This window comes from Anabrus simplex, chromosome 1, assembly GCF_040414725.1.
Source record: "Anabrus simplex isolate iqAnaSimp1 chromosome 1, ASM4041472v1, whole genome shotgun sequence".
Taxonomy (NCBI): Eukaryota; Metazoa; Arthropoda; class Insecta; order Orthoptera; family Tettigoniidae; genus Anabrus; species Anabrus simplex.
This window is the reverse complement of record NC_090265.1, coordinates 1,228,049,855-1,228,065,113: the sequence shown is the minus strand read 5'-3', so window position 1 is coordinate 1,228,065,113 and position 15,259 is coordinate 1,228,049,855. Positions and strand designations below refer to the sequence as shown.

The 15,259-nt window shown below is 39.4% G+C and overlaps 1 protein-coding gene across 2 annotated transcripts in view; it reads left to right on the top strand.

The window, feature by feature from the left end:
- The window catches only part of LOC136877776 (very long chain fatty acid elongase AAEL008004), a 163,049-nt gene extending 149,004 nt beyond the window's left edge, over window positions 1-14,045 (top strand). For both annotated transcript variants that reach the window (XM_067151992.2, XM_067151999.2), the window contains exon 9: window positions 12,275-14,045. In XM_067151992.2, the coding sequence (XP_067008093.2) occupies window positions 12,275-12,448 (174 nt within the window). In that variant the 3' untranslated portion in view covers window positions 12,449-14,045. The remainder of the gene's footprint in view (window positions 1-12,274) is intronic.
- Window positions 14,046-15,259: the final 1,214 nt, after the last annotated feature.

Here is a 15,259-nt window from a genome sequence, read left to right as displayed (position 1 = left end):
GAACTTGAATTGAAGGGATCGGGGCAAAAGAGTGCCAAGCAACATTTTCTTAACTATAAGGGAGAGCAGTTAGAAAGTTTGTTCAAATCGTGAAATCGTACCATTCACGGGAATGATGTAATAATAGCTTTGAAAGGTTCAGTAATATTTATTGTATGTGATTTGCAGGCATAATTTCTTTTGGGCTGCTATTTGTAGAGTAAAAGTCAATACGTTTAATAGCACGTTACAGAATACTGTGGCTTGGCACTTTATTGCCCCAATTGGAGTGACACTTATCTTAGGAATATTATTTTATGATAATGAAACAATGTCTGATATTTGAACTATTTTAATTAGAAATGAAAACTACAGTAACACCAATCTTCAATTAAAATAACATTTCCACCAATAATGTTTAAATTGGTAGCAGTGCAAATCAGGGTAGAACTGGCAACTGAAAAGAAATTTAAATAAATCAACATAAACCCATCACGGGAAAAGGTCTGTTTGTATCTTTTCACTATGATGTTCTTTTCAAAATATGGAATTTAGGGACTTATAACTGCACATGCATAACATTAAAACTAAAAGATCAGCTGCTCCTTTCCTACACTTCTTCAACTTCATTAGTGTCTTCAGAACCAGGAATCAAGCTCAGATAAAACTGGTGATGGACAGGTGGGACATAGTCCAGGAGTCTCAACACATCTTGCAATTTTTATTTTTTATTTTTCGCACAGTAGTGTACTTTCGTTTCAAGCTCAACGTTGTGGTGTTGCTTCTTTTTTGCACGCCACAGTCTTCAAAATCCATATTCACTTTTGTTTTTAGTTTAATAAACCATTGATTACTTGCTTCAAATTTGATCAAATTACGTCTGTGAATTTGAATTCCTGCCGGGCTGAGTGGCGCAGACGGTAAAGGTGCTGGCCTTCTAAACCCAACTTGGCAGGTTCGATCCTGGCTCAGTCCGGTGGTATATGAAGGTGCTCAAATACGACAGCCCCGTGTCGGTAGATTTACTGGCACGTAAAAGAACTCCTGCGGGACTAAATTCCAGCACCTCGGCGTCTCCGAAGACCTTAAAAAGTAGTTAGTGGGACGTTAAACAAATAACATTATTATTATTATTATTATTAATTTGAATTCCATGCCACTTACACATGTTTTTTTACTGGTATTCAGGAGTCCAACTTTTAATGCTGCCAGGTCATAAAAGTCGTCTTGTTTCATGTCTGTTACACTGAACTTCTTCTTTCTCCCACATTCTTGAATGATACATTTCTAGTCGGCAGCGTTGTACACAGGCGGTTGATTTCGTTGGTACTTCTCAATTTTAACAAAGTCTCTATCTGATGGCAAGAATGTGTGGCCAGATGTTAAAAACCAGTGTTCTATCTCATTAAATCGTTTAGTGTGAATTAAATAAGGCCAGAGTGCCATTATATTCCAGTTTTTATTCTGGCCCCCGCAGTTATCAGAAAAAATCACAAGCTTTTTAGCATCGACGGCGTTTGTTTTCAGATACTTCAAAACTGCACTACCTATTTCGTCACTGCCTCTCCTACAATACTCTTTTCCCACAAAAACATGCATACTAAGTCTTTACCACAGTCATGAATGTCTACACTGTATGTCCACAATTTTCGTAGCTCTGCTCTCCTTCAGGTGTCCTGTATCTACGTTTTACAGGAATAGCTCCAATACATCCAAATAAATAAGCATTTTGCTTATCAAAATCAGCGAGATCCCAAAACCCATTAAATATTGACAATATCTATTGTTCTTCAAGTTCAAAACATCTCAGGGGAGAGCGACATAGCTCTCCAACTTTTGCTCCTGGAACAACTTTTCCGGTCTTACGCGCTACATATTCACTTCCTTCGTTTCGCCTCTTCTTATTTATCTGTATCTTAATACGTCTATTTCTCTTCCTAGAATTCGGGCCTTTCTCAGGCGAATGTTACGGTATCCTTGAATGATCCAGGATATCCTAAACAGTGCAAAACAAGTCTTAGTACGAGAAATGTCCATGTTGTATCCTCTGTTATGTAACTAATAACGATACTTGAACAAGAGTGCTGCAAAATTATGCACTAGTTTTTCTGTTAACTCGTATAAACCTCTGGTCGCAAGTGACAATGTAACCTTTCTTGAGAAAAATGATGACTGACAGCAACAGATTTAAAATTGGAGAAATATTGTCCCCGACGTAGTCAGTCAGCGAACACGAGACACCCCAGGGGTGCTCAGTTCGATGGCTGTAGGCTTATAACAATAAATGAATGTGGCAGGATTAACATAGGGTTCATCGAATAAGCATGTTCAAGGTATAGAACAGATGTGGCACTTTTATTTAATTAAATGAAATATTAACCATCCTGAAGTCTGTGATTATGACTATGATCACTACTTTATGTAATTTAATATGGCTCTTGATGTAACAAACCTAAATGCAAACAAATGGGATGGTACATGGCAGTTGTTTTCCCTAATATTCTAACAGAGTATTTTACATCGTTAATTTTCTTTATCGTCTTTAAAATCATTAAATTATTTATCTAAAGTTGAATCAAAAATTGTTATTCAGAAAAATGAGGTCTGGGCCAAGCCTTCATCGACAATCTGGAAAAAATGCAGTAATTGTAAGAACGAGTATAATAAAGAAATATCCAGGGTTCAATAAGTTAACAATTATAGCAAAAATAAAATTTACATTCGTTATATTAACAATTTTGTAGTTATAAAATGAAAAGTTGAATTTGCCTTGGTTTTCTCTAAGTTAATCCGAGACGTCGGATATACCTGTTCATGTCGTCTCACATCTCTTTTCGTGAGAATTAATACTGAACTTTAAGCATCTGATCAATAATTGAACAAAATAAAACGCCTTCAGAGATTAAATGAGGAGAATATCATCCATGTGCAAATCCCATCCAATATCCATCGATAATATCAAAGTGTCACACATTATCAGAACAAACACATAAAAATAATTCTCTAACTACTAGCAAATTACTACATCTACGGCTAACTACGGAAATTATCAAGAAGACTATGATTACCAAGAATAAAATATCTACACTATTTACATGTCGACGAGTGTCGATCAACTATATTACTCTCCTGTTAACAGATTTATTACGTTCCAACAAGGTCGAGTTACCTCATGAGATCGAAAAATTGCATTAACGAATGAACTTGCATAGTCACGAATCAATTATTATTGAGATATTTCATCGAAGATCTGTTCTTCAGACCTAAGGCCTTCGCGAACATTCACCTGTACCTTCAACTTGAAATCATTGAATTACTTGAGAGAAATTGGGATATTCCTACGAATTAAGAAGTACATCGATTAACATGGACTTTCATTTTCTTCATATGAAGACACTAATATTAGACTACACTGCATTCATCTCGAATAATCCTAATCAACATCAGGCTTAATAATATTACGACATTAACATGTGAAAAGCTCAGTTTCACGAAGATTCATATCATGCGCAATTATTCCATACCTTACACGTACAGTGTACCACAATGACGACTCTAACTTGTCGCATCCTAATCTCAAATATGTGTAGCCACGAAATATCAGAAGAAAGAAAAAATAGAACAAAACTACATAGAACAGATATAAATGAGACGTAATCGACTTAACTTAAGGAAAAATCTTCATGTCTGGAAGTCTGGATTCTCAATCAGCCATGCTAGGGTGAAAGAATCTGCATCTCGACGCCGCCGACGGTGGTCGATGGTTTAGAACTTCACGGTGATGCACTGGTAATCCATAATGCGAAGTTCCGTCCTCTTCTGGAAATGATCACGTTCTGGTCTTCCACGTTCACTCGTGAGAAAGCTGAAACTTACACAAAGTGCTTTAGAATAAACTCCAAACACACACGTAACTGTATTTTGGAAGTGACACGTACTTAAGGGATTAATATCTGCACATTCGACGTCTGATCACAGCACTGTTCTAAATTGTAGACAATTATCAGAAGTGTAGAGCACAGGAGTGAAGCCACTGTTCCTGACGACAGTATTCACGATGTTCTACGTTGAAACGGACTCTGAGCGACTGAAGATGATAGTTCGGGAACACGTCAGTATGTGAGAGGGAGTACTCTTATCACACGACTTAAATATCGTGTCTGGTGCTCATGCTCGGAAGTAAAGTCAATTTAGATACTAAATTCTTCTACCGTATGAATATATAATTTTATCACCATTTTAGCCAAAAGGTCGTGTAAATTAGTTCAAAAATGTTAGTTTTTAATTTATATCCTCTGAATGTGCTATTATTTATCCAGTTTATTTTAATTTAATCCTTGAGCATTCCGTAATTGTGCATGTCACGCCACCAAAGATATTATAAATATTTCATTCATATCGTTCCTCGCAATTACAAGTGACACGCGCTAGCATCTTTTTTTCTCTCGCCAACCTTCATTTTTTAAATTTTTATTTTGTTAGTCGACCGGCCGCTCTCTTCACATAAAAAAACTTGTTCTCGTCCTCATCAAGGTCGTGCGCACCCCATCTCGCCGACAAGCGAACACAAGCCACACCAACACCTGTCCACTCAGCTGTGACCTTCACACGGTCACAATATAGTACCAAGCCACATAATGCACATTTGCGAATGTTGGTCAACAAAGGCCTTAAACTAACTTGAGTAAACTTTGAACTGCAAAAGCCACTTGCTATAGATCCAAGAGTGTGTTATAACGGTTCCTAGAACATAACCTAATGACTTAATAAGTTACATAACCCCAGAAACAACGGCGGAAACGTTAGTTATGGTCAAAATAATGCCAAGCATCATTTACCTCACTTCCACTTTGAGAGGAAATTTCACATGCTATGTGAGGAAGATAGTCAGCGTCTACATCAGGATCACTGAGATATTCTCCAGAATCACTCGATAACACAAGATTCCTCCTACAATCCACGGTAATCTGCGTCTCCTGGTTGCTTGACACTGTTTCGCTCCGAGTTTTGCGAAGAACTGTTGGGGGCAACAAGATGAAAGTCACATGCAGTGCCACTTGAATGTGTTTCTATGCAAGTTTCCAGTGTTTACTGATAGCTTATTATAATCCTCAACAAATGGCACCGACACCTCAGTTTTGTCAAAAATGTTGCTTGGCACTCTTTTGCCCCGACCCCTTCAATTATACACTCTTGTGAAGTTGCTAAACAGAGAATGGAAGAAGTAAAGTGCAACAGTAAAACTATGTAATATTTTCAGAAGAATGCAGGAAAAGAAATGTAAGAAGTGAAAAAGAGAAGAAGCAAGAATGTGCGTGAGGAGGTATTTTAAATTGTAAGTTTGACTAATTATTAGAAATATGTCCAAGAAGTATTTACGGGTTAGGTGCTCGAGGAACCATACCTAAATTTTTTGTCAACTTCTGAAATACCTTTGTGCTGAATAGAGGTTTTATCTAAAACATCGTCATTACCACACTCAAGAAGTCCATCATGATCTTCAAGAACCATGGTTGCGGACCTCAAATAGATGTTTGACGTGCCCCAATCTTTTGACTACACTTAACCTCATACGACCTCATTATCTACTGTATCTACATCCATTATTGTTGTTAAGCTACTCTTTGTCCTTAGGCAATCTGCAGCTGTTGCAGGATGATTGTATAATTTTTAAAAAACCCTTCATCTTCTTCCTCTATTGGCTTTGATGTTCCACCAGTATGTCATCAGATTTTCTTCGTTCTTCCGAAAGGTCACCTTTGGACGTGTCCTTCCTACTTCCTCTCCGAAACTCTTGAAATCTGATGCCAATTTTTCCGAAATTGCTTCGATCCTGAACATCTTCCTGTCTAGTGTTCGTATTCTCCAAGTCCTTACGGTTTTCAGTGAAGCATCTGAGTACAAGTTTCTTCCTTCATTGTGATGTCAGGATCTTTCGAGTGAGGTAGCCTTCATTTATCCTGAGCGTATGTCACTAACACAGAGTTCATCCCCTTCTCATCGATTCGACATTCCTTCCCTTTCCTCGCCTAACTCGTTGTTTTGTCTCATTAACGTATCTAATACTGTATGTCAGTTAATTAATTTTATAATATTTGTTGTTTGAAATATCTTCATGTGCCTCGTATCATAGGCAACCCACATTTTTAGACCATTGACTCTTCAAATTCGTTTAGTATTCCTGGCTCCAACGTGCAGCACACTTCGTTTTGTGGTCTGAGATTTTCAGCCTTGTTGACCGACCAGATTGTGATCCATATAGACAGTACGGTCACTCTTCCGTTTTATGACTTACAAGTTCCGAACCAATAATAGCAAACGTATACAATCTATTCTGTATTACAAGGTGACTGTAGGGAATGTCCGGCTCCATGGATAAATGGTTAGCGTGCTGGCCTTTGGTCACAGGGGTCCCAGGTTCGATTCCCAGCAGGGCCGGAATTTTAACCATAATTGTTTATTTCCTTGACACGGGGGCTGGGTGTATATGTTGTCTTCATTATCATTTCATCCTCATCACTACGCGCAGGTCGCCTACGGGAGTCAAAACAAAAGACCTGCACCTGGCGAGCCTAACCCGTCCTGGGATCTCCCGGCACAAAAGGCCATGCGCCATTTTATTGTAGGGAATTCTTCAGAGCTAATGTTTCCATATTTTGTTCTTTCAATTCACTTGCTGTACTGCATGGTTTCCATATGCACGTAAACTGGATTCCTATCTGACGTGTGCCATATAAGTAATCTGCCTTCTCACTCAGTCGGTGTAATTAATTCTTTGGTGAGTTCAGGAGGCGTCCTCGAACATCAACTCAACCTTGCCTCTCGCTGAGGAGCGAGTTAGTTGTCTTCAGCTATCTTGCTTTCCATAAAATTGTTGGCCTGGTTGTATCATCCGACACACTAACTTCTCTCCGAAAAGCCTGCTGTATTTCAGTCAAGGAATGTGTCTTCCAGTATGATTTCACAATAAAAAACTCTACAAAAGAGAGGAGGTACAGGCTTCGAACTAATAATTATTATTATTAATAATAAATGTCCGCCTCTGTGATGTAGTGGTTAGTGTGATTAGCTGCCTCCCCCCCAGAGGCCCGGGTTCGATTCCCGGCTCTGCCACGAAATTTAAAAAGTGGTATGAGGGCTGGAACGGGGTTCACTCAGCCTCGGGAGTTCAACTGAGTAGAGGTGGGTTCGATTCCCACCTCATCTATCCTGCAAGTTGTTTTTCGTGGTTTCCTACTTCTCCTAACTTAAGCCCACGGCTGCTTCCTTCCCTCTTCCTTATCTATCCCTTCCAATCTTCCCATCCCCCCGAAAGGCCCTGTTCAGCATAGCAGGTGAGGCCGCCTGGGCGAGGTATTGGTCATCCTCCCAACATGTATCAACAGACCCAGAGTCTGAATCTCTAGGCTACTGCCCTTGTGGCGCTGGAGGTGGGATCCCTCGCTGAGTTCGAGGGAAAAACCATCCCTGGAGGGTAAACAGGTAAAGAAGAAGAATAATAATGTACAACAATACTCATAAAGTCAACAATGGATGGTAGTGATACCAATATGCTATGGTCGTCCGACGAGAGGTCGCGTGGATGCGGGGTAAGAGGTGCGAGGAGTAAGTACGGCTGTCGCGCATGCGCCTGTCTCGAGTCTCATGCCCTGACAATAACATCAGTCCGTTCGCGGTGACTCTTGCGAACTGAAGTGCTGTCGTTAAGTTTCAAACTGGTAGTGCAATTGTGCACATTCATTGTATGGCTGCATAATTAACAGTTTGATAATGAATATGCATTGATTCAGAGAGATCGCATTGTCTGATGTTTGTAGCTAAGAGTGTAGTATCTGTCACTCGTGCCGTACCTACAAGCTGCCGCGACATCTCGTCAGACGCAGAGAGCAGGTTTCCGTCGAGCCATGAAGATCATTGAACTGAATTTCAAGCTTAAACAAGCTTCCAGGAGGAATTTACAAATAATTGCATTTGTAAAGGTTTATATACGTAGACGCCGCCACGCGGTGTAGGGGTAGCGGGCCTGCCTCTTACCCGGAGGCTCCGGGTTCGTTTCGCGGCCACGTTAGGGCATCTGAGGGTTGGTTCGAGATCTACTTAGCCTACGTGATCAAAATTGAAGAGCTATCTGACGGTGAGATAGCGGCTCCGGTCTAGAAAGCCAAGCATAACGGCCGAGAGGATCCGTCATGCTGACCACATGACACCTCGTAATCTGCAGGCCTTCGGGCTGAGTAGTGGTCGCTTGGTAGGCCATGGTCCTTCGGGGCTGTTGCGCCTTGGGGTTTGGTTTGGTTTGGTTATATACGTAGACACAGTGATATGTATTATTAAACCATTGTGTGCAATATTACATATGATTCCATCTTCTATCACTCCCCACAGAAGAATGGATTAATAAACCACACTTATAGGCAACTAACCTGAACTCGGTCCAATTGTTGACATCAAGGAAAGCTGTTCATGGACAAGTACATAAACAGTATCAAAGTTACTGAAGTGCCAACAGAAAGGCTTATCTATATAAATAAAGTTGTAAGGTTTCGCTGTCTGTAATTTTGTTTGTTTTCCCAATTTTTAAGATATTTACCCGTTTTAGGTCGACTAAAGACAGTATCAGTGGTTTATAGCTTTTGTGCCTGCTTGTTCCACCACTGCGAGACGGCTGAATAGATCTCGATCAAACGTCATATTTAGGGGGGGACGATTTTGATGTGCAAATTATTTAAAAATCACTGAATAGACTGGTGGTTTATAGGAAAACCCGATCATTTTTCTTCCATTTTCTCTTATACTATTGATTTTCTGTAAAATCCATGGACTATATGTGAACGTCCCTTCACTATAAACAAATTTTGTTATGTACATAATTTCGCTTACTCTTCAAATGACGGAGAAAATATATTATTTTTCGCGGAGCTCGTGCTCTGCATTGAGTGACCGACAGAGCGACAACGAACTTACCTGTAACCATGGCAACGTCTTTGGCTACATGCCAGCAGGGAAGTAACGTATTGCCATTTTCGTCATAATTCCTGTAAACTCGTGTTTGTTCCTTGGGTAGAAAGCGAAAGAGACGTCAAGCTGCCATTCTGCGGGATATTGGCGGAATACTGTTGGAGGTTACAATCGTCCTCGTTTAGCACTAAGGGAAGCTATTAATATCTGAACAGTACCGCGGAGTCTAGTCCATTATTTCACACCATAAGATGTTTTCTGGCATATGCTATAATTTTTCTGTATTTCCTATTTTTGTTTTCCATTTTAATTTCTTGCCTCTGTCTTGCCTCTTTATGCTTAAGTTATAACACCATAAGTATTATTCTTAACTGTTTACCTAAGAATCCCCACGCCTGAATTCTTCCTCTGTTACCACTTCTTATATCCGTAACTCATATCGTCACAAAGTGATTGAGATTTCATTTACCAATTTATCCACTTGGTATTTTCGTATTTTTCATATCCGACTGTCCTCAATTTTAATCCTGTCTTCTATTAATGTCATCTTTATTAACTGTATTACTTTCTTCCTTAATTACTCCGTATGTGAGTTCTAATCCCGAAACCTGGAAACTATTTCCTTCAAGGAAAAATTCCAAGCTGTTCAAATGTATGACTTTTTTCCCAGGAAAATATCGAAATATGGATGCAATTTTACTGAATATGCAGATCTTCGTGTTGGGGTAACTGGTGGCTAAACGGTAAGTTGTGTCATAAAACTGATAGCACAATCGTCGTTCTATTTGGAGAGACCTTCAACTTTGGTCCTCTGTCTTGTTGTCGTGTCTCGATTCTTGCGATAGCGCTGCATTTTTCGATTATAATCATATATCTCCAACTCGATCCAGACTGGCATTAGGAAAAGGGGCCTGTCGTTAAAAAGAAAACTCTCCATCTCTCCTGTGCATGGCAGTTGACAAGTGAGCCTGCCGTTATAGTAGAAACCCCCGAAGTCGATTGTGATGGGCAGTAGGAAATGTGGTCTGCCTTTATCATCAAAATATTCCCAATGCTATCTTTTATCGGAAACAACGTATGACGTCCTTCCTGTTTTGTTTCTCGGAAAGCGCTAAGAGACATGCAATGTAATATAATCTTACTCACTGCGTGTACAGTAATTTACAGAAAAATCCGCATAAAAGGTAGAATACCGTACTGAAGCACGGGTATATTTGCTAGTGTTCAGTATATCTCATTGTTTTCATATCACCTATTTACAACCATTGACAAGTTTATGTAAAATTTTGCACATAATCTATATAATTGAAGTCGTTACGACCGCGTGTCTGTACATTGTCTATTTTGTCGAAATTTTCATTCATTAACCGTTTCAGCTGTAGTAATGACCATCTCCATATTTTTTTAGCTTTGATATCTGTTTGTTCGTCTGAGTTATTATAACTTCAAAACTGCATATTTAGAATTTACCTGTCCTTGTATAGCTTTTAAGGTCAACATTGTTTCTAACTCCCTGAATTGACTGGGAGTTTATAAAAAACCGAAACGGTGATTTTGCACTCCCACAAAATATACATAACCAAACTAAATGGAAATCTAACTGCCTAAAAGGAAATCAATTTCTAAAAGTTTTTCTTATGTGCATCATTTGAAGTTGGGTTAAATGGTTTAAAAAAACCCATTTTACTCTTTTCGATAAAACAGATAATAAGAGATTTTTTTTTGTTTGTTAAAAATGAAGCCATGTTTTCCAGTGTTGACTTAGTTAAATGTAGCAAAGGCTTTTCAGTCTGTCAAACACATAGCAAATACAATGTAAATTAAAACACTAAGAGCATATCTGTAAAACACACACTAACATACAAAGAATACAAATTCTTTGTATGTTAGTGTGTGTTTTACAGATATGAATTTGTATGTTAGTGTGTGTTTTACAGATATGCTTTTAGTGTTTTAATTTACATTGTATTTGCTATGTGTTTGACAGACTGAAAAGCCTTTGCTACAGATAATAAGAGAGGTTATCGCCAATGAGTCTTCAGCCCCAGCGCCACTCCCGGTTTCAGATGAACAACAATTTGTAACCGAGAAATAGGAAGAATTACGCACAACTTCGGTCCAAGAACTGTATCGTTCAATAAACTCTGTGGTCTACCCCATTCTATGTTCAGCTTTATCGTACTCCACGTTACTGCCACGTGCTTTCGTAGAAGAATATCAGTTTAACATGCCGTAGTAAACGTTTGAATACAGGCATGTAACTTCGCATAAGTTCATTAAGGAATCGTGAAATCAATTACCTATTCCCGTGCGAGAACGAGTACATGTCTGTCTGTTAGGTCATCAGCCCAGAGGCTGGTTGGATCCTCAGATAGCACCACCAAAGGCTATGCAGTTATAGGAAAACCACAAAAACCAATGGCAGAGCCCAAATGAGGCGTACCAGGCAAGATGAGGAGTGAGGTAGTTTGCCATTGCTTTCCTCACTGGATCAGAAGCTGCCACTGCAGCACGACTGATCCTATGAGCAACACCTTTCATAACACTCGGACCCTATTTGTGCTCCAAATGTCATTACTCAGCACCACTCATACCCCAGCAGCTTCCATATTGTCACAGCCATGGATGAGACTGGGACTTCGGTGGAAGCTACACTTTGCTCTGGCCTGTGCCAAGAGACAGATACAAAAATACTGCATCCATCAAGAAATGGCAACAGGCACAACGAGTACATATGCTAGTATAATACATATATGCATGGTTTGAAGAGGTTTTTTAAAAGCTGAGGATGTTCTAGTAGAATGAAACAAAACCTTAAAAGTCCTTTTCCCCTTCCTACTTGCAGTTTTTGTCATTTTAAGGTTTTATTTTTGTTTTTCTGATTTCATAATGCTTCATATTAACCCACAACAGACGATTACATTCCTAATGGATTCATTGTAGGGCATTAATTTAAATAATCCTATACATTGTAACTGCCGGCCCCGCGGTGAAGGGGTAGCGTGCTTGCCTCTAACCAGGAGGTCCCGGGTTCGATTCCCGGACAGGTCAGGGATTTTTACCTGGACCTGAGGGCTGGTTCGAGGTCCACTCGGCCTCGTAATTAGAACTGAGGAGCTATCTGAGGTGAGATAGCGGCCCCGGTCTAGAAAGCCAAGAATAACGGCTGAGAGGATTCGTCGTGCTGACCACATGACACCTCGTAATCTGCAGGCCTTTGGGCTGAGCAGCGGTCACTTGGTAGGCCAAGGCCCTTCAAGGGCTGTACCGCCATGGGGCTTGGGTTTGTTATACATTGTAACTTGAAATTAACAGACTATGTGTTGATATTTTTCAGATCCAGTTCGTGATCGTGTTCCTGCACAACGCTCAGCTCCTCGTGTATGAATGTAACTATCCGAAGACAATCGTGGTTCTATTGACGATCAACGCACTCTACTTTCTGTATCTTTTCGGAGCCTTCTACTATCGCACCTACGTCTTGAAGAAAGACAACACCAAGAACGAATAAAATAACGGTAACAGATGTACTTGTGGAAACCCCACAAATTACGAACTTCATATATATTATCATTATATATTCAATTTTGACCTTTCCTTTTCGTCAACTTCGAGAACCTAGAAGTGTTAACACATCCACCACAACATTGAACATTCTCGTACAATGGGCAAAGGCAACTCTTGCACGTTTTATTACTTGTACCTTATAGTATACTACTCATTGCCTCTCAAGAAATTACAACATGATGTTTAATACTATCCCTTGAATATACTTTGGGAATTCAGACGGACATATGTTAATGAAACTTTGAGTATTTGACAATCGAAAGTATGTTGTTAGGTGAAAACTGGGAAAGTTATCTCGAAGGTAGTATTTACCTCTTCAAGATTAACATTGATTCTAATGACGAAATAAACATGATGGATTTAATCAAAATATAATCCACAGACATTTTAATTTAGCATGTCATTCAACAATGTAGTAATAATTAAGCGACTGTTGTTGGTCCAGTCCCTGCAATACCACAATACAGAGGTGTAATAATAATCTTACACACTAAGATACCACAGTTTCACTTGTGGGATCCAGCAAAAGGGTCAGGTTACCCTCAACTAATTCTCCGCAAGTATAAATTAAATTAAATCAATATTACCTTTGTCTTCCCTACGTTTACAATGAAATATTAAGTCTATCCTCATCATGAAATCCAGAAAACCAAATAATTTACCGCATTTGGAAAAAGTAACTCTCATGACAAAATTAAGTGATCGTATGTTAGTTCATTTGTTCCTTGAGATCTCTGATGAAAGAAACTGAAATACATTCGTGTAAGAGTTTTATTCTACAAATACTCGAATAAAATGTTGAAGCTCAACATATTTTGCCCAGTCTGATTCTTTCTTAACACTGCAGTCATGGTTTCTCTTAGTGAACAGCGAAGTGTTTCAAGATGATATCAAAATAGCTAGTAACAGGTACTTAAAGACTGATTTATTTAGGTTGTATGATAAAGTGTTGCTTGTCTCATTGATTGAGTCCCGCAATGAAACGGGATCTTAATTTGGCTTTAATAGCTGGAAGTGAACAACAGGAAGAAAGTGTAATCCTGGAGAAAAGTGTTCCAAATTAGAAGTAAAATAGATAGCTTCAGTATCTAGATATACCTGTAAATCGAACGTGGATGGTACTTAAACAGGGTACGAAATCGTGGGGGAGGGGGGTGAAAGGGAGTGCCTCTCCCCTACCGACGATTTTATCTCAAGGTTTCCTCCCCACAAAAATTGGCCGCGGTGGAATTCTTTGATGATATCATCAATAACACACATAATGTAGAAGAAATAGATTGACCATGATCAATAAAACAACTGAACCACACCCCTCCCTTACCGATAATATACGACATAATACAATACGCACATCGGGAGATTCGAGGCGTGGACCGCAACTAGGAAAGGCCAAAAACACAGCCCTGAACTGGAAACGTTCCTCATTAACAATGCACAACAGGGATGAGACTAATTACAAGCAATAAAATTCCAATAAAATTTAAATGAGGGCTTATTAATATAATAAGATTTCAAAGAAAAAGAAAATGAAGCCACCAATAAAAAGGATACATACTTGTGTTCATTTGGTTCAGTCGAAGTAGTAACATAAATGCGTGAGCACAGGATTTCTCAAACACCAAAATTAATATTTAATTTACGACGTGCTCACCGTCTCTAATCAAATTTCACTAATTAATTAGCTAATCAGAAAACAATCCACACGGATTTGTTTGGTCGTTCTTTCCACGAGATTAATTACATTGTTTTACATACGCGTCCATCAAACTCCATCATCATCTCGACAAAAATAGCTATAGAAAGTTAAGATTCCCAAGCATCCCGGAGAAGACACACAGAGCAGATATAATAAAGGAATGCAGGTATCGGGATGGCCGAGAGAGAAAACATCACTGGACCAAAGAACAATAGCCAAATCCAAAGAGAATCACAGGCATTCGCATCACCTGAATTTAAGTAAACAAACATGGTGGCCTCGTGGGCAAGCAAACGGTCAAAACAGAGGCCAAGGCAAAATAATTAACACCGTACCGAAAAAACAAACACAAGGTACGGAAACAAGATCAAAAGGAAAAATTAAACTGACCGATACGTCATCTTTTTACTCCCCACACTCACGAATACACACCCAAACATTCAAACATTGCCGGTATCGGCCAACAATGCGAGCAGTAGCTCCATTCAACAAGTTGGTCACAAACTCATGTAGTATGACTCTCATGGTCACAAACAAAGGTCTCACATATGTCAGAGTAACGTTCACGACGCAAACATTTCATCAGCAGGATAATAGAGACCCATTGGTTATGCGCAAGTCCACTAACTTATGCACTCCGTACGACACGAATGGATCTCCGCATCGACACGCAGGGCACACACTCATTTGATAGAAAAATACATTAGAATGCAGTGCGCATAAATAGAATTGATCAGAGACGCAGTTACCCACATCTCACCATCACAATAACAGCAACAAACACGCGGTCCATTCACGCCGCAGAGCAGAAAGACGCATATCAATCAGCTATGATTAAAAGCACAAGAAAACCACGAGATAATCATAGGACCAATATAAATACAAGGATCACCATACCTGCAATATCAGCTGTCAAATTAAAAAGAAGGATGGCAGTATAGGCTGAGTTTAAATCGACGAAATACCCATCTGTAGCTCAGAAAAGCCACTACGATCTGCATGGAGTCCATTTCATATTCCCCTCTCATAACTACAACAAACATTCGAGTCGAAGAGGTA